We start from the raw sequence: 21201 nt of genomic DNA, 5'->3' as shown, positions 1-21201 counted from the left end.
TAACTATAAATACGATGATAAGAAATTAACATTGTAAAGGAGAAGGTTAAATTCTTGACTGGGTAAAGCCAGAATCAACAATTACTTTTTTTTTTTTTTTTTTTGCTGTTTTAAAAATGTTTTTATTCTCTGATTCAAACATTTGACATTTTGTTCAGCTATGACAAACACATTAATTTTTCAAAAATATTTTTCTTTTTTTTTTTTTTTGGCTTTCTTAGTTTTTATTTTTATTTTTTCACACACACACACTGCATTTTATTTTTACAAGAGATAAATAGACTGACACCAAGCATTGTACATGGATGACCACAACAAAAGCAACAATGATTGCAATTACCAAACATGAAACACACTCATACTATGTCATAATATTGACATTCAGTCCAGTAATCCTCCACTGTAACAGCTCCTTTACTTTGCAGTGAAAATTGATTTGTATATTCTTTGCCTCTGAGTCCTTGTGGGATTTTTTTTTTTTTTTTAATTCAGACAGAAAGTCACAAAAATTATACTCATCCTCATCAGTTCACTCAGTCCCATGTAATTAATTTTTTTTTTTCATCTTGATCTTTTGTTAGCACTTTTATGAGTTCATCAGTTTTTCATTAGAGTTCTGAAAATGCTTATTCATTCAGTTCAGCAGTACAGTCAGTTACCAGAAGCCTGTACTTGTCAGAGTCTTTTCCATGAATTTCTTGAAGATGAAAGCCTTTTATAGGAACATATTTGCAAAAGCATCAGAGTACACCCAGAACTGTCTGTAAATGACAAAAGACTTAAAAACAATTACTTTTAAGACAAAAAAATTTCTGTCTAGTAAGCTGTTAACACCTGTGAAGGACTAAGCCATAGAATCAAGGATGATATCTTTTAAAAATAGAAATTGAGTGAATTCAAAGTCTCCAACTCTTTCTTCTTATTCATTTATTTATTTATATATTTAATCATTCACATATTTATCCCTTTATTCACTTAAAATTTTTTCAAATATTTATTGGATGTTTATTATATGCCAGGCTATTTTAAAAATCACATTCCAAATTCCAATAAATTATAATTGTTCAGAGAAATATGTTCTCGTTAAAGAATTTAAGCACCTTTGAAAAATAGTTGAATTTCATAATGCCATTTGCAGCAACATGGATGCAACTAGAGATCATCATACTAAGTAAAGTAAGTCAGAAGGAGAAAGACAAATACTATATGATACCACTTATATGTAGAATCTAAAATATGACACAAATGAACTTATTTACAAAACAGAAACAGACTCACAGACAAAGAGAATGGACTTGTGGTTGCCAAGGCGGGTAGGCAGTGGTGGGGGAATGGATTGGGAGTTTGAGGTTAGCAGATGCAAACTATTATATATAGAATGGATAAACAACAAGGTCCTACTGTTGCAAGGGAACTATATTCAATATCCTGTGATAAACCATAAGGGAAAAGAATATGAAAAAGAATTTATATACATACGCATAACTGAATCACTTTGCAGTACACCAGAAACTAACACAACATTGTAAATCAACTATACTTCAATAAAATAAATTTTAAAAAATAAATTAATTTAAAAAATGGTTGAATTTTAAATACAGCCCTTATACACAGTCACATTTTGCTCAGAAATGGAAATTGATCTTTAAGTAATTCAGATTAAAAATGTAATATTTAACTACAGATATATGCCAGTGACTTAAATTTGTTTGAAGATTATTGTGAAGTTATTCAAAATTTACTAAGCTTCAAGAGTCCACTTACCACCCAGCTGACATAGAATTGTCGATAGTTATTAATGTACTGTGAGAGTAAGGCAAGACTCTTATGTAGTGGTTTAGAGGTGTGAAACATTTTACTATAATATACCAGTTGTAAAACATTGTGTAGTACTACTCATGGTAGAAAAAAGTTTTCCCCTTGACATCATCTATTCCCTTGAGTAGAGTTTGGCTATTTATGTGTGGCTTGCATAACTGAGAATTAACTGATCACAAAAATAAGCAGTTATATACAGAGCGCATTTATAGAAATCCTAGTTAATTCTCTTGGTTAAGCTTTTAATTACACCCAATTATTTCCTGTTAGTTCATTGAAAAACCTAACAAATAACCAAGTGACGACTAGCTAGCATCACATCTTACAAGTTATTTTTTAGGAAACACCAAACTAATTATGACTTTGCCTGCAGCTCTTAAACAAAAATTAAAAATTATTTTTATTTCAGATGCGATCTGTGAGCCGAGTCTTTAAGTTTATTGATATGCCAGCAGAAGACGGTAAACCTAACAAGTCATTGAAACCATCCAAGGATGACCAGCTCTCGAAAGTTATGATTATCAAGAATCAACATGTGAAGAAAGATGACATCTGGCCCTCAGGGGGCCGAATGACCGTCAAAGACCTCACAGTGAAGTATACAGACGGTGGGAATGCCGTATTAGAGAACATTTCCTTCTCAATAAGTCCTGGCCAGAGGGTGAGATTTAAACATTGCTTGCTTTGTTAAACCTGTGTTCAGTAAGTGAATCTCAGTAGCCTAAAGCAATGTGTTAGTAGAATCCATTTGTAACATTGTTATTGTAGACTAGGACCAATATTGAACACAAATATTTTCAAGTTATTATATGAAGTCATTGTTTCATGTGAAATATACTTTGCAAAGTCCTGAATCTATATAATGGAACCATTTTATTCCATTTTATTTTATTTTTGTATTAATTTTTATTGGAGTATAGCTACTTTACAATGTTGTGTTAGTTTCTGCTGTACATCAAAGTGAATCAGTTATATATATACATATATGCACTCTTTTTTAGATTCCATTCCTATTTAGGTCACCACAGAGCACTGAGTAGCGCTCCCTCTGCTATACAGTAGGTGCTCATTAGTTATCTATTTTATACATAGTAGTGTATATATGTCAGTCCTAATCCCCCAATTCATCCCACCCACCTCTTTCCCCCTTGGTAACCATGAGTTTGTTTTCTACATCTGTGATTCTATTTCTGCTTTGCAAGTAAGTTCATCTGTACCATTTTTCTAGGTTCCACATATAAGCAATATTATGATATTTGTCTTTCTCTTTCTAACTTACTTCACTCTGTATGACAATCTCTGGGTCCATCCATGTTGCTGGAAATGACATTATTTTGTTCCTTTTATGGCTGAGTAATATTCCATTTTATATATATATATATATATATATATATATATATATATATATATATATGCCACATCTTCTTTATCCATTCCTCTGTCGATGGACATTTAGGTTGCTTATACAAACAGCTCATGCAGCTCAATATCAAAAAACTAACAACCCAATCAAAAAATGGGTAGAAGATCTAAATAGACATTTCTCCAAAGAAGACATACACATGGCCAAAAAACACATGAAAAGATGCTAGACATCACTAATTATTAGAGAAATGCAAATCAGAACTACAGTGAGATATCACCTCACACTGGTCAGAATGACCATCATCAAAAAGTCTACAAATAATAAGTGCTGGAGATGGTGTGGAGCAAAAGGAACCCTCCTACACTGTTGGTGGGAATGTAAATTGGTGTAGTCACTATGGAGAACAGTATGGAGGTTCCTTAAAAAACTAAAAATAGAGCTACCATATGATCCAGCAATCCCACTCCTGGGCATATAATGGGACCTTTTTTTTTTTTTTTCAGTTTATTTATTTATTTTTGGCTGAGTTGGGTCTTTGTTGCTGTGTGCATGCTTTCTCTAGTTGCAGTGAGCGGGGGCTACTCTTTGTTGCGGTGCGCAGGCTTCTCATTGCGGTGGCTTCTCTTGTGGAGCACGGGCTCTAGGCACGTGGGCTTCAGTGGTTGCGGCATGCAGGCTCAATAGTTGTGGCTCATGCGCTCTAGAGCACAGGCTCTGTAGTTGTGGCGCACAGGCTTAGTTGCTCTGTGGCATGTGGGATCTTCCTGGACCAGGAATCGAACTGCATTGGCAGGCGGATTCTCAACCACTGCGCCACCAGGGAAGCCCTGGGACCATTTTAAATGTGATTCTACTTGCAGAATATCTAATTGATTGCTACCTTACCAACTAAAGAAGCTGTTAAATAAACAAAAATTATAACATGTTTTAGATTTTGCATCTTGAAACTATCTTCCATTTCAGGTGAGGGAAATATTTTGTTGCTGATTCCATCTAAAGTTTTCTTAAATTTTACCTAATTGACACTCTTTCAAACAAGTGGTACTTTTTTTCTTAGCTTTTTTCAATTTGCTTGTTTAGTTGGAGTTTTCATCAAGGTATGGATTGTTAAATTTTCTTCCCAATAATGCACTAAGCTATAATTATTTATGAAGCAATAATTTTTTATTATTTAATAAGCAAAAATAACCTTGTACTATTTTGAAGTGTTTTTTATGGATCCCAGCACTGGGCTGAATTCACAGAAGTTACTCAAATATACGGATTCTGGAATTGATTCTTAGAGAAGGGGATGGTCATTCTCCCTACATTTTATGCTCTGTAAATGTGATTTTATATTCTCTCCAGATTCCTTATTCTGGGCCACTCTGTAAATCTAGCAGGAGTATTATATTGTTTGGATTGCTTTCTTTTCCATTTAAATTGAGATAGAATACAATAGGGCCACTTCTTATGAAAACTGAATTTTATTTTATTTTATTTATTTTTAAAAATATTTATTGTGTTGCGCCAGTTTTAGTTGCGGCTCACCAGCTCCTTAGTTGTGGCATGCATTTGGGATCTAGTTCCCTGACCAGGGATCGAACCCGGGCCCCCGGCATTGGGAGCACGAAGTCTTAACCACTGTGCCACCAACCAATTCCCTGAAAACTGAATTTTAAAACTTCATCTCTCTGTGGTTTAATTTCAAACAGAGATTTTTTTTTTTTTAACTGGGGAGATAATGGTCAGTAAGGTTTGTTAGGCCATCATCACTGTCACCAACACAGAAACAGACTGTTTTCACTTGCTTTTGCCCATGGGTTTACGAATGTTTGATAATTGGATGTATTAGGCAAAGTTCTGATAAGAAAAAAGTATAGAGTGAGCAAAAATTTTCTACATCTTATGCTAAATGGCTTGAAATTGCACACTGGAAATTTTGACTTACCTTTTAGTCTAGTTAGGAAAAATATATTCACATACTACTAAAATTAGCTCTTTATTATATTTATGCTCATCAAGAATGAGATTTGTTTTTTCCTGAGAGAAAAGTATAAATGGGCATAAATGGAAAGACTAGGTTCTAGACTGAATTTTCCCCTAATATTAGAATGAGGTTGTCTAAAGTTATGCTTTGGAACTAAGTAAAATTAATGGTTTGCCTTCATTCTTCCCTTCCATTGAGAAAAGCATAATTAATTACTCTTTCTTGCTTCATACATCAATGAATGACATAGGCAGCTGAAGGTCACCAGGCTGGATGCCAAAAGCGCTGTGAAGTTATAACAACAGCAACAGATAGGTTGATCCACAGGAGGAATAGATTTGGTAAATTATTTGCTTTCCCTCCTCCTGACATTCTCCCATCCATTTGCTTTTCCAATGCTCACTTGCCCACTAAATTAAATACAAACAAGTCCTAGTAGAGTGACAGAGTTTCAGAGTCCTCATTTTTGTAGGTAGTTTCCTTGATGTGAGAGTAGTAATCAGAGATGCTGTAAAATGAGAAGAAGCAATATGCCCAGGCATTCCATCTTCTCTGAACCTTTATACAGGAAGCAGGCGATGTGTCTTTGCAAGACACTCCCTAGGTGCTTTGGGAGAATTGAAAATTACTCACATAAGGCTATAGATGTTTATAGAGCACTTATCATGTCCTAAGCACTGTTTAAAGACCTTTATTTGCTATCACATTTGATCTTATTATAACTCCAAAGGTAGATGTTATTACCCTTTTTGCGCATAGTGGAAGAAACTAACGATCAGTTAAGTGAGTGAAGTAGCAGGGATCTCAAACTCAGATCTCTCTGACCTCAAAGTCCTTTTTTACCTGCTTCTCTTAAAAGAAGAAAAAGAAGGAGCAGAAGAAAGAAGACAGAAAGAGAGAGAGAGATCTGTCACAGAAGATGTCAATCTAAAAGGGGAAATGTGAAATCCAGTAACAGCTAAAGCAGAATTACTCTGAAGCTAACAAGGCTGAGGTTTCAAAGAACTTCACTTGCCTGAGCCCCTTTCAAGGGCCTGTACATAATTTTGTGTTTATAGTTTTGAAATCTTTATTCTTGAAAAGAGCTCCCCTCCCCGCCCCAAAAAATTATACCCTTGAATAAGAGATATATAGATAAAATGCTAAGGTAATTCAGAAGAGGAAGCAGTTATTATCATTTGGCTGGGAGTTGGCCTGTTCAGGGAAGGTTTACCACAGGAAGTAGCATTTAGAATGAGGCTTCAAGACTTAAACTGTGATTTGAGTAATTAAGGTGGGTGAAGAAGGGTGCTGTAGGCAGAGGGAAAAACATGAGGCATGGAGCATGTACGGAAAACAATGACTGGTTCAGTCATTCGATGACTGGAGGATGCATAAAGGATGTAATTGGATCCAAGATTGGTGCAAGTTGGTGCAGATTATGGATCTTGAGAGCCAAAGCAATAAAGGGAGGTTATAACTCAGAAAATCCTAATTGATTTTGCTACCACATGGTCTTTGAGAGCAGTGGTTCTCAAAGTGTGGTTCCTGCACCAGCATCATCTGCGTCACTTGAAAACTTGCGAGAAATGCATATTTTTGAGCCTCACTGAGCCCTACTGCCCAAGGGGTGGGGACAGTGGTCTGTGTTTTATCACACCTTCCAGGTGGTGCTGATACATGCCCATCTACTTGTGAGAACCCATACTTAAGAGAGTCGTTAGGTGTAGAGGAGTGATGTAGAAGAGTGAGGGTAGAATTCCAACAGTAAAGGCTTAGGGAATGGGTGAGTCCTAAATTGAGGGGTTATATAGAACACCAGTGTTGGTGATGGGAGAGAGAAAGCAAGAACATCTGTCTAAGAGGATGGGTATATAGAGGGATTTGCCTTTGTTCTGTAGGAGTAGTTGGGAGTTTTTTTGTTTGTTTGTTTTGTTTTGTTTCTTGAGACAGGAGGAAAGGAGATAAGTGGAGTTAAAGAGAAGTGGAGTTAAAGAGAATCATTGAGCAAAAAGCTGGAAAACTGAAGGTGTTCTTATTAGGCTGCCTTAATATTTTAAGTCAACTTCCACAATCATCGAAGTTGAGTAGTGTCAGTCCTCTGATTTTGTTCTTCTCCTTCAATAATGTGTTGACTGTTCTTTTGCATCTCCATATAAACTTTAGAATCAGTTTGCCATATACACAAAATAACTTGCTGGGATTTTGACTGGGATTGCACTGAATCTATAGATCAAGTTGAGAAGAACCAACATCTTGACAATATTGAGGCTTCCTATCCATGAACATGGAATATCTCTCTATTTGTTTAATTTTTCTTTGATTTAATTCATCACTTTTGTAATTTTTCTCATCCCGATCTTGCGTATATTTTCTTAAGATTTATACCTAAGTATTTCATTTTGGGGAGTGCTAATGTAAATTGTATTTTGTTTTAAATTTAAAATTCCACTTGTTCATTGCTGGTATGTAGGAAAGCAGTTGACTTCTGTATATTAACCTTGTATCCTGCAATCTTGCTATAGTCACTTATTAGTTCCAGGAGTTTTAGTGTTGAGTCTTTTGTACTTTCTACCTAGATGATAACATCATCTGTGAACAAAAACAGTTTTACTTTGTTCTTCTCAATCTGTATGCCTTTTATTTCCTTTTCTTGTCTTGTTGCATTAGCTAAGATTAGGATGCTGAAAGCAGTTGTAAGAGGGGAGCATTCTTGCCTTGATGTTGATCTTAGTGGGAAAGCTTCACGTTTTTCATCATTCAGTAATAATAGCTGTAGGGTTTTTGTAGAGGTTCTTTATCAAGTTGATGACCTTCCCCTCTATTCCTACTTTGCTAAGAGCTTTTATCAGGCATTGGTGGTGGATTTTGTCAAAGGCTTTTTCTGCATCTGTTGATATGGCTGTATTATTTTTCTTGCCTGTTGATATGATGGATTGTATTAATTGATTTTCAAATGTTGAACCAACCCTGCATATCTGGGATAAATCCCACTTGGTCATGGTGTATAATTCTCTTTTTACGTTGTTGGGTTTCATTTGTTAATTTTTTTAAGCATTTTGCATCTATGTTCATGAGAAATATTGATCTGTAATATCTTTAGTTTTGGTATTATGGCAATGCTGGTCTCATAGAATGATTTAGGATGTATCCCTTTTGCTTCTATCTTCTGAATGAGATTGTAGAAAATTGGTAGAATTTCTACTTTAGGTGACTTGTAGAATTCACCAGTGAATCTATCTGGGATTGGTACTTTCTGATTTGGAAGGTTATTAATTATCAATTCAATTTCTTTAAAAAGTATATGCCTATTCAGATTGTCTATTTCTTCTTATGAGTTTTGGCAGATTGTATCTTTTAAGGAATTTGTTCATTTCATCTAAGTTATCAAACTAGTGCGCATAGAGTTTTTCATAGTATTTCTTTACTATTAATAATATGTATTAAGAGATGTAGTGAGTTTCCCTCTTTCATTTCTTTAAAAAATTTTTAATTGAAATATAGTTGACATACTATTATGTAAGGTTCAGGTGTACTACATAGTGATTTGACATCTGCATACATTATGAAATGGTCACCACAATAAGTCTAGTAACCAGCCATCCCCATACAAAGTTATTACAATATTAACCACATTCCTTATGCTAAATAAGGTAAATATTCTTTCATTTTTGATGTTAGTAATTTGTGACATCTCTCTTATTTTCTTAGTTAGCCTGGCTAGAAACTTATAAAATTTAATGATCTTTTCAGAGAACCAGGTTTTAGTTTCATTGATTTTCCCTACCAATTTCCTGTTTTCAATTGGTTGATTCTACTGTAATTGTTATTTATTTATTTTTCTTCTGCCTAATTTTGATTTAATTTACTCTTCTTTTTCTGGTTTCCTAAGATGGAAGCTTAGATTATTGATTTTAGTTATTTCTTCTTTTTTGTATTACATATTCTTTTCTATACAAGATATTTATATTATACTACAGATATATATTTATTTTGTATGAGATATATTAGATATTTCTATATTAGATATTTCTTCTTTTCTATAGCATTTAATATTATAAATTTCCCTCTGTACTGCTTTTGCTGCGTACCACAAAATCTGATAAATTTCTTTCCTATTTTCATTTATTTGAAATCTTTTTTTCCCTTGAGATTTCTTTTTTACCCTATGTGTTGTTTAATGTCCAAGTATTTGGGGATTTTCCAGCTGTCTTTCTGTTATTGATTTCTGGTTTAAGTCCATCGTGGTCTGAGAGCATACATTGTATGAGTTGCATTCTCTTGAATTCGTTAAATTGTGTTTTATGACCCATAATGTGATTTATCTTGGTGAATGTTCCCTGTGAGCTTGAGAAGAATGTTATTTTGCTGTTGTTGGATGAAGTAGTCTATAGGTGTTAATTATATCCAATTGACTGATGATTGTGTAGAGTTCAATTATATCCTTACTGATTTTCTAACTTCTGTGTCTGTCCATTTTTGATAGAGGAATATTGAAGTCTCCAACTGTAATAGTGGATTCATCTATTTCTCTTTGCAATTCTGTCAGTTTTTGCCTCATGTTATTTTGACACAATGTTGTTAGGCATATACACATTAAAAATTATGTCTTTCTGGAGTATTGGCCCCTTTATCATTATATGGTACCCCTTATCTGATAATTTCTCTTGCTCTGATATCTGCTCTGTGTAAAATTAGTTACTACAACTTTCTTTAATTAGTGTTAACATGGTATATCTTTTTCTGTACTTTTAATCTATTTCTATACGCCTTTACATTTAAAGCGGGTTTATTTCTTTAAAGTGAAATTAGTCAGGGCAAGACAAATACCATCTGGCTTCACTTATACACGAACTCTAAAAACAAAAAAAATGAACAAATATAACAAAACAGAGAGTCATAGATACAGAGAACAAGTGGTTGCCAGAGGGGTGGGCACTGGGAGGATGAGAGAAATAGGTGAGAGAGATTAAAACTTTTTGTAGTTGCCCTAAAATTTGCAATATATGTTTTCAACTAATCCAGGTCACCTTTAAACAACACTATAGTGCCTCACAGGTCGTGGAAGTATGTTATTATAACAAAATACAGTTGACCCCTGAACAGGGTGGAGGTAGGGGGTGCCCACCCTCTGCACAGTCGAAAATATCTTCTCTGTTTATCCGAGATTGCTCTGTACACATGGTCCCTCTTTATCCGCTGTTCTGCATCATCTAATTCAACCAACTCTGGATATTGTAGCACTGTAGTGTTTACTATTGAAAATAATCTGCGTGTAAGTGGACTTGCACAGTTCAAACCTGTGTTGTTCAAGGGTCAACTGTATTCCCACTTCCTCCCTCTTTGTCCCTTGTATTGTTGCTGCCATTCATTTCACTTATACAGAAGCATATATATAAACATACATAATTGAATACATTGTTGCTATTATTATTTTGAACACACTACTACCTGTCAGATCAATTAAGAATAAGAAAAATAATATTTCTTATTTTACCTTCACTTATTCATTCTCTAACGCTCTTCCTTTCTTTACGTAGATCAGAATTTCTGACTTAATTTTCCTGAAGAACTTTTTAAAACATTTATTGCAAAGCTGATCTACTGGCATCAAATTCCCTTGATTTTTGTTTGAGAAAGTCTTTATTTCTCCCTTATCTTTTGAAGGATAATTTCACAAGGTACAGAATTCTAGCTTGGTGGTCCTTTTCTCTCAACACTTTAAATATTTCACTCCATTCTTTTTTTGCTTGCATGTTTTCTGAAGAAAAGTTGAATTTAGTTCTTTTCTTTGTTCCTCTATAAATAAGGTGGTTTTTTCCCCTCTGGCTTCTTTCAAGATTTTTTCTTTATCTCTGATTTTCTGTAGTTTGAATATGATATACCTACATGTAGTTTTTTGGCATTTATCCTGCTTGGTGTTCTGTGAACTTCCTGGACCTATGGTTTAGTTTTTGACATTAATTTGGGGAAGTTCTGAGTCATTATTGTTTCAAATATTTTTGTTCCTTTCTCTCTTTCTTCTCCTTCTGGTATTTCCATTAGTGGTATACTATACCTTTTGTAATTGTCCCACAGTTCTTGGATATTCTGGGGGGTTTTTTTGTTTAGTCTTTTTCTCTTTGTTTTTTGGTTTGGAGGTTTCTGTTGTCATAGCCTCAAGCTCACAGGTTTTTTTTCCTAGCCATGTTCAGTCTGCTGTGCCCATCATAGCCATTCTTCATTTCTGTTAAAGTGTTGTTGTTGTTTTTTATCTCTTGCATTTCTTTTTTAATTTTATTAAAATTTCATTCTCTCTGCTTACACTATCTGTTCTTGCATGTTTTCTACTTTTTCCATTAGGGCTCTTAGCATATTATTCATAGTTCTTTTAAATTCCTAGACTGATAATCCCAACATTTCTGGCATATCTGACTCTGGTTCTGATGCTTGCTTAATCTCTTCATACTGTGTTTTTTGCCTTTTAGTGTACCTTGTAATTTTTTTTTAAAGATTTTTTTTTTTTTGACATGGACCATTTTTAAAGTCTTTATTGAATTTGTTACAATATTGCTTCTGTTTTATGTTTTGGTTTTTTGGCCACGAGGCATATGGGATCTTAGCTCCCTCACCAGGGATCGAACCTGTACCCCCTGCATTGGAAGGCGAAGTCTTAACCACTGGACCACCAGGGAATTCCCTACTTTGTGATTTTTTGTTGAAAGGTGGGCATGATATACTGGATAAAAGAAACTGATAATTAGGCCTTTAGTGGTGTAAGGTCTGGGGAAAAGGGAAGTGTTCTATTGTTCTATAATTAAGTCTCAGTCTTTTATTGAGACTGTGCCCTTGAGCAGTGAACTTCACAAGTGCTTCTCAGATTCTTCTCCCCCTTAGGTGCAACAGTACACTTGTGTGGGCTGGAGTTGAGTATTCTCCTTTCTTTGAGCAGTTAGGTTCTAATAAAAAACCCAGTAGGTTAGGTTCTGGTAAAATAGTTTCTCTTGAAGGAGGCCTTGTTAAGAAAAACAGAGGAAGAGCTGGCTGCTGCCGCCAAGAGGGTCCTGCTACAGCTCCTGAGTTTACCGCTACCTGAGGTCGGGACTGGTCTGAAGGCGGCAGGCGCCATCTGTGCCTTTTCAGCAGTTCCCTTCTGAGACTGCAGCCCTCAGCTGGCCCTGAAGACGGGTCCGCAGCTTCCACTGCTCAGGCCTCCGATAGTGTAAGGAATTTAAAGATGGAACTCCCATTGTAATCCATAGCACTTAAAATATGGATAATGGCCTGTTCTACTAAGAAGATATCTTATGGAATTTAAAAAAGTGATTTAAGTGCATGACTAGAAGACTTTCTCATGAAGATCTTCTTCCAGAAGATATTTTTTTGAGACAGGCAATATACCTGTAACTGCTGTGTGGATGAAAGGCTCTTGGTGCTCCAGCCAGGCATCAGGGCTGTGCCTCTGAGGTGGGAGAGCCAACTTCAGGACACTGGTCCACAAGAGACCTACCAGCTCCACGTAACACCAAACGACAAAAATCTCTCAGAGATCTCCATCTCAACATCAAGACCCAGCTTCACTCAACGACCAGCAAGCTACAGGGCTGGACACCCTATGCCAAACAACTAGCAAGACAGGAACACAGCCCCATCCATTAGCAGGGAGGCTGCCTAAAATCATAAGGTCACAGACACCCCAAAACACACCACCAGACGTGGACGTGCCCACCAGAAAGACAAGATTCAACCTCATCCACCAGAACACAGGCAATAGTCCCCTCCACCAGGAAGCCTACACAACCCACTGAACCAACCTTACCCACTGGGGACAGATACCAAAAACAACGGGAACTACGAACCTGCAGCCTGTGAAAAGGAGACCCCAAACACAGTAAGATAAGCAAAATGAGACGACAGAAAAACACACAGCAGATGAAGGAGCAGGGTCAAAACACACCAGACCTAACAAATGAAGAGGAAATAGGTAGTCTACCTGAAAAAGAATTCAGAATAATGATAGTAAGGATGATCCAAAATCTTGGAAACAGAATAGACAAAATGCAAGAAACATTTAACAAGGACGTAGAAGAACTAAAGAGGAACCAAGCAACGATGAAAAACACAATAAATGAAATTAAAAATACTCTAGATGGGATCAATAGCAGAATAACTGAGGCAGAAGAAAGGATAAGTGACCTGGAAGATAAAATGGTGGAAATAACTACTGCAGAGCAGGATAAAGAGAAAAGAATGAAAAGAACTGAGGACAGTCTCAGAGACCTCTGGGACAACATTAAACGCACCAACATTCGAATTATAGGGGTCCCAGAAGAAGAAGAGAAAAAGAAAGGGACTGAGAAAATATTTGAAGAGATTATAGTTGAAAACTTCCCTAATATGGGAAAGGAAATAGTTAATCAAGTCCAGGAAGCACAGAGAGTCCCATACAGGATAAACCCAAGGAGAAACACGCCAAGACACATATTAATCAAACTGTCAAAAATTAAATATAAAGAAAACATATTAAAAGCAGCAAGGGAAAAACAACAAATAACACACAAGGGAATCCCCATAAGGTTAACATCTGATCTTTCAGCAGAAACTCTGCAAGCCAGAAGGGAGTGGCAGGATATACTTAAAGTGATGAAGGAGAAAAACCTACAACCAAGGTTACTCTACCCAGCAAGGATCTCATTCAGATTTGATGGAGAAATTAAAACCTTTACAGACAAGCAAAAGCTGAGAGAGTTCAGCACCACCAAACCAGCTTTACAACAAATGCTAAAGGAACTTCTCTAGGCAAGAAACACAAGAGAAGGAAAACACCTACAATAACAAACCCAAAACATTTAAGAAAATGGGAATGGGAACATACATATCGATAATTACCTTGAATGTAAATGGATTAAATGCTCCCACCAAAAGACACAGACTGGCTGAATGGATACAAAAACAAGACCCATATATATGCTGTCTACAAGAGACCCACTTCAGACCTAGAGACACATACAGACTGAAAGTGAGGGGATGGAAAAAGATATTCCATGCAAATGGAAATCAAAAGAAAGCTGGAGTAGCAATTCTCATATCAGACAAAATAGACTTTAAAATAAAGAATATTATAAGAGACAAAGAAGGACACTATATAATGATCAAGGGATTGATCCAAGAGGAAGGTATAACAATTGTAAATATTTATGCACCCAACATAGGAGCACCTCAATACATAAGGCAAATACTAACAGCCATAAAAGGGGAAATTGACAGCAACACAATCATAGTAGGGGACTTTAACACCCCACTTTCATCAATGGACAGATCATCCAAAATGAAAATAAATAAGGAAACACAAGCTTTAAATGATACATTAAACAAGATGGACTTAATTGATATTTATAGGACATTCCACCCAAAAACAACAGAATACACATTTTTCTCAAGTGCGCATGGAACATTCTCCAGGATAGATCATATCTTGGGTCACAAATCAAGCCTTGGTAAATTTAAGAAAATTGAAATCGTATCAAGTATCTTTTCCGACCACAACGCTATGAGACTAGATATCAATTACAGGAAAAGATCTGTAAAAAATACAAACACATGGAGGCTACACAATACACTACTTAATAATGAAGTGATCACTGAAGAAATCAAAGGGGAAATCAAAAAATACCTAGAAACAAATGACAATGGAGATACGACGACCCAAAACCTATGGGACGCAGCAAAAGCAGTGCTAAGAGGGAAGTTTATAGCAATACAAGCCTACCTCAAGAAACAGGAAACATCTCGAATAAACAACCTAACCTTGCACCTAAAGCAATTAGAGAAAGAAGAACAAAAAAACCCCAAAGCCAGCAGAAGGAAAGAAATCATAAAGATCAGGTCAGAAATAAATGAAAAAGAAATGAAGGAAACAATAGCAAAAATCAATAAAACTAAAAGCTGGTTCTTTGAGAAGATAAACAAAATTGATAAACCATTAGCCAGACTCATCAAACAAAAAAGGGGAGAAGTCTCAAATCAATAGAATTAGAAATGAAAAAGGAGAAGTAACCACTGACACTGCAGAAATACAAAAGATCATGAGAGATTACTACAAGCAACTCTACGCCAATAAAATGGACAACCTGGAAGAAATGGACAGATTCTTAGAAATGCACAAACTGCCGAGACTGAACCAGGAAGAAATAGAAAATATGAACAGACCAATCACAAGCACTGAAATTGAAACTGTGATTAAAAACCTTCCAACAAACAAAAGCCCAGGACCAGATGGCTTCACAGGTGAATTCTATCAAACATTTAGAGAAGAGCTAACACCTATCCTTCTCAAACTCTTCCAAAATATTGCAGAGGGAGGAACACTCCCAAACTCATTCTACGAGGCCACCATCACCCTGATACCAAAACCAGACAAAGATGTCACAAAGAAAGAAAACTACAGGCCAATATCACTGATGAACATAGATGCAAAAATCCTCAACAAAATACTCACAAACAGAATCCAACAGCACATTAAAAGGATCATACACCATGATCAAGTGGGGTTTATCCCAGGAATGCAAGGATTCTTCAATATACGTAAATCAATCAATGTGATACACCATATTAACAAATTGAAGGAGAAAAACCATATGATCATCTCAATAGATGCAGAGAAAGCTTTCGACAAAATTCAACACCCATTTATGATAAAAGTCCTGCAGAAAGTAGGCATAGAGGGAACTTTCCTCAACATAATAAAGGCCATATATGACAAACCCACAGCCAACATTGTCCTCAATGGTGAAAAACTGAAACCATTTCCACTAAGATCAGGAACAATACAAGGTTGCCCACTCTCACCACTATTATTCAACATAGTTTTGGAAGTGTTAGCCACAGCAATCAGAGAAGACAAAGAAATAAAAGGAATCCAAATCGGAAAAGAAGAAGTAAAGCTGTCACTGTTTGCAGATGACATGATACTATACATAGAGAATCCTAAAGATGCTACCAGAAAACTCCTAGAGCTAATCAATGAATTTGGTAAAGTAGCAGGATACAAAATTAATGCACAGAAATCTCTTGCATTTCTATACACTAATGACGAAAAATCTGAAAGTGAAATTAAGAAAACACTCCCGTTTACCATTGCAACAAAAAGAATAAAATATCTAGGAATAAACCTACCTAAGGAGACAAAAGACCTGTATGCAGAAAATTATAAGACACTGATGAAAGAAATTAAAGATGATACAAATAGATGGAAAGATATACCATGTTCCTGGATTGGAAGAATCAACATTGTGAAAATGACTCTACTACCCAAAGCAATCTACAGATTCAATGCAATCCCTATCAAACTACCACTGGCATTTTTCACAGAACTAGAACAAAAAATTTCACAATTTGTATGGAAACACAAAAGACCCCGAATAGCCAAAGCAATCTTGAGAATGAAAAATGGAGCTGGGGGAATCAGGCTCCCTGACTTCAGACTATATTACAAAGCTACAGTAATCAAGACAGTTTGGTACTGGCACAAAAACAGAAATATTGATCAATGGAACAGGATAGAAAGCCCAGAGATAAACCCACGCACATATGGTCACCTTATCTTTGATAAAGGAGGCAAGCATATACAGTGGAGGAAAGACAGCCTCTTCAATAAGTGGTGCTGGGAAAATTGGACAGATACATGTAAAAGTATGAAATTAGAACACTCCCTGACACCATGCACAAAAATAAACTCAAAATGGATTAAAGACCTAAGTGTAAGACCAGACACTATCAAACTCTTAGAGGAAAACATAGGCAGAACATTCTATGACATACATCACAGCAAGATTCTTTTTGACCCAGCTCCCAGAGAAATGGAAATAAGAACACAAATAAACAAATGGGACCTAATGAAACTTAAAAGCTTTTGCACAGCAAAGGAAACCATAAACAAGACCAAAAGACAACCATCAGAATGGGAGAAAATATTTGCAAATGAAGCAACTGACAAAGGATTAATCTCCAAGATTTACAAGCAGCTCATGCAGCTCAATAACAAAAAAACGAACAACCCAATCCAAAAATGGGCAGAAGACCTAAATAGACATTTCTCCAAAGAAGATATACAGATGGCCAACAGACACATGAAAGAATGCTCAACATCATTAATCATTAGAGAAATGCAAATCAAAACTACAATGAGATATCATCTCACACCAGTCAGAATGGCCATCATCAAAAAATCTAGAAACAATAAATGCTGGAGAGGGTGTGGAGGAAAGGGAACTCTCTTGCACTGTTGGTGGGAATGTAAATTGATACAGCCACTATGGAGAACAGTATGGAGGTTCCTTAAAAAACTACAAATAGAACTACCATACGATCCAGCAATCCCACTACTGGGCATATACCCTGAGAAAACCATAGGTCAAAAAGAGTCTTGTACCAAAATGTTCATTGCAGCTCTATTTACAATAGCCAGGACATGGAAGCAACCTAAATGTCCATCGACAGATGAATGGATAAAGAAGATGTGGCACATATATACAATGGAATATTACTCAGCCATAAAAAGAAATGAAATGGAGGTATTTGTAATGAGGTGGATGGAGTTAGAGTCTGTCATACAGAGTGAAGTAAGTCAGAAAGAGAAAAACAAATACAGTATGCTAACACATATATACGGAATCTAAGGGGAAAAAAAGCCATGAAGAACCTAGTGGCAAGACGGGAATAAAGACACAGACCTACTAGAGAATGGACTTGAGGATATGGGGAGGGGGTGGGGTGAGATGTGACAGGGTGAGAGAGTGTCATGGACATATATACACTACCAAATGTAAAATAGGTAGCTAGTGGGAAGCAGCCGCATAGCACAGGGAGATCAGCTCGGTGCTTTGTGACCACCTAGAGGGGTGGGATGGGGAGGGTGGGAGGGAGGGAGATGCAAGAGGGAAGAGATATGGGAACATATTGTATATGTATAACTGATTCACTTTGTTATAAAGCAGAAGCTAACACACCATTGTAAGGCAATTATACTTCAATAAAGATGTTTAAAAAAAAAAAAAAGAAAAACAGAATGTTCTGTAATATTATGAAATTGTGGTTTCCCACATCTTCCTGCTGGATGCACCAGAAGGTATTTCTGTGTACTTCACTGTGAGATGAACTGTAATTGAGCTCCTGGAGGTAATACTTACAAAAGTGTGGGGACCTCTCTATGAATGACCTCACTGGGAGGTTTTTACTCTCAGACTTGACCACACTGAGCCTCCAGCAATTTGTTGGTTACAGTTTCGATTTCCCTACCCTCACTCAAGTTGCTATGGAAGTTTCTGATCATGTGTTTCTGCTCCAGTAAGTTGTGATTCTGTCTCTCTCTCCACTTGTAGTGGCAATGATTTGCCCTGTGACTTCATTTTCTGAAGGATCTAAGAAGAGTTTTGATTTTCAGTTTGCTCAGCTTTTCACTTGTTGTTAAGATAGAGTGATGACACCCAAATTCCTTATATGCTGGACCAGAAACTAGAAGTCTTGTTTTTCAATTTTTTGGTCCCTTTGCCTGGCACATTGCCTAGCTTACTATATGTTAAATGCATGAATGAATGAATGGATTATACCTACTTCTAGGTCATATGATTGATTACAGTAGGAATTGATTCTTAAAATGTTATTCTGAGCAACTCTCTTAAGGATGTAATTTCTACTGCTTTGCCCTTAGAACCTTTAACAACATCTTGCAAACTGTAACAAGATGCCCCCCAAAAAACTTCTTGCATGGTGATTAAGAAGTAGGCTCAAGTTTAGTATGGATCTTCCTTGACTTATGATGGGGTTATGTCCTGTTGAACCCACCATAAGTTGAAAATATTAAGTCAAAAATGCATTTAATACACTTAATCTACTAAACATCATAGCTTAGCCTGGCCTACCTTAAACAAGCTCAGAACACTTACGTTAGCCTACAGTTGGGCAAAGTTGTCTTACACAAAGCCTATTTTATAATAAAGTGTTGAATATCTCATGTAATTTATTGAATATTATACTGAGTGAAAACAGAATGGTTGTATGGTTATGGAAAGGTTGTGAGTGTATCAGTTGTTTACCCTCATAATCGCATGGCTGACTGGGAGCTGCAGCTCACTGCTGCTATCCAGCATCATGAGAGAGTATCGTACCACATATCACTAGCCCAGGAAAAGATCAAAATTCAAAATTCAAAGTACAGTTTCTACTGAATGCATATTGCTTTCGCATCATTGTAAAGTCAGAAAATTGTAAGTCAAACCATCTTAACTCAGGGACCATCTGTATATTATTTCTATTATCCAAAAATCCTGCAAGCTTAACTGTGGTCTAATTCATCTTCTTAAAAGAGAGAGAGAAAACATTGGAAAAGGACTTAAATGGGCATTTCTTGTTTAATTTTTAATGAATTTCGGTGTTCTTGGTTCTATGGTGTGTCTGAGTCCATTCAGGCTGCTATAACAAAATATCATAGGCTTCGTGACTTATAAACAACAGAAATTTATTTCTTACAATTCTGGGGTCTGGGAAGTCCAAGATCATGGCACCACAGGTTCAGTGTCTGATGAGAGCCCACTTCATCATAGGTGTCTGTCTTCTCACTGTAACCTCACATGGTGGAAGGGACAAGGAATTTCTCTGGGGCCTCTTTTATAAGGGCACTAATCCCATTCATGAAGGCTCCACCCTCATGACCAAATCACCTCCCAATGGCCCTACCTCCTAATACTGTCACATTGAGGGTTAGGATTTCAACATATGAATTTAGGAGAGACACAAATATTCAGCCTATAGCATGGTGAAAAGATGAAAAAATCAATATTTTGTGCAGAAAAATGATTCAATCTTCATATTAAAACACTTTGTTCATAGAAATTACTTTAGTGAAGAGATGTCCTATTACTTTCTGGGCTCTTAATTTAGGCCTTTACTTCACAGAACCTGTGCTTTAAAATTTTATTTTCAATGCATGAGAAATGTAGCAAGTATTTCATAACTTTAACTTAAAAACAGTAACTTAAAAAAAACTTATTTTTCTTTTCAGTCTCAAATAGTTTTTTCTTAAAAGCTTTTGATTTTTGCCTAAATTTTTAACATCACCTTCCCCTAACTAGAATATCTCTTCCTTTTTTTCGTTTTCTCTTTCCTCTCAAAATACAGGCTGTGATTTTAATTTGGAGCTAAGTCTTTCATGATAAACCTAGATTTAACAAAATGCCTCAGATGATATATTGTATATACTACAGTACTGGACAGTCCTCTGATTAAATAGATATTGCATCAGACTTCAAGGTCTGTTCTTTTGGGTGAGCTTATCTGCTTTCTCCATTTGTAGTCTCTTTAAAATACTAAGATGCCACAAACAATTTCACACAATATCAGGGGCTCAGATCATAGCAGCATAAGTGCCTAGTATCTATTTGATTTGTTAAACACATATGGAATTCTGTCTTATACTGGTTTTATAAGGAGCATAGTCTCAAGAACTTATTATGTTAGGAATTATGCTTTATTAATAATAAACAGATTAATAATCAACATATAAAAGTTACAATTATTATAACTCTGGGGATCCAAATTTCATTTGATTTGGCATCTTGATTTCTGGAGACTAAAGGAGGTGAAAAGTAATTACAACAGGTTTCAGTCTGTTGCAGTATTAAAATGGCGAATAAGACACTCTGAAAAGAATGTACTGAGACTGTTCTAGTCATGGTACAATGCAATTACAGCTAGCACCAAACTCAACACTGTTTAACTTTCCACATAACATTGTGATTTATCTTGATCCAAAGTTCTCAAAGAGGAGGTACACTGAAGTTACTAGAAAACATTGACTTGGAATTAAGATCTATCTTAAAAGCTTATTTGCGGGAAGTACTCTGGCCTTATTCAACAGATCACTGAGAAGCCTGGAAAAACAAATCCTGGAAAAGAATTATTATGTGCCAATTATATAAACAACAGAAGACTTTGTTATGTATGAACCAATTAGATTCCGTGCTGTTGAAAACCGTGTATGACATAATGCAATGCCAGCAGTTCAACAATATAAGGAAACCAGAGTGATAGCTAA

General features: G+C 36.0%; 1 protein-coding gene across 1 annotated transcript in view; it reads left to right on the top strand.

Moving 5' to 3' along the window:
* Positions 1 to 21201, top strand: part of CFTR (CF transmembrane conductance regulator) — a 200316-nt gene that overhangs the window by 153252 nt on the left and 25863 nt on the right. Inside the window, exon 23 of the mRNA XM_059932516.1 lies at positions 2228 to 2479. Coding sequence (XP_059788499.1) covers positions 2228 to 2479 — 252 coding nt within the window. The remainder of the gene's footprint in view (positions 1 to 2227; positions 2480 to 21201) is intronic.

Source organism: Balaenoptera ricei, chromosome 9, assembly GCF_028023285.1.
Source record: "Balaenoptera ricei isolate mBalRic1 chromosome 9, mBalRic1.hap2, whole genome shotgun sequence".
Classification (NCBI taxonomy): Eukaryota; Metazoa; Chordata; class Mammalia; order Artiodactyla; family Balaenopteridae; genus Balaenoptera; species Balaenoptera ricei.
This window is presented reverse-complemented; position numbering and strand designations above follow the sequence as displayed.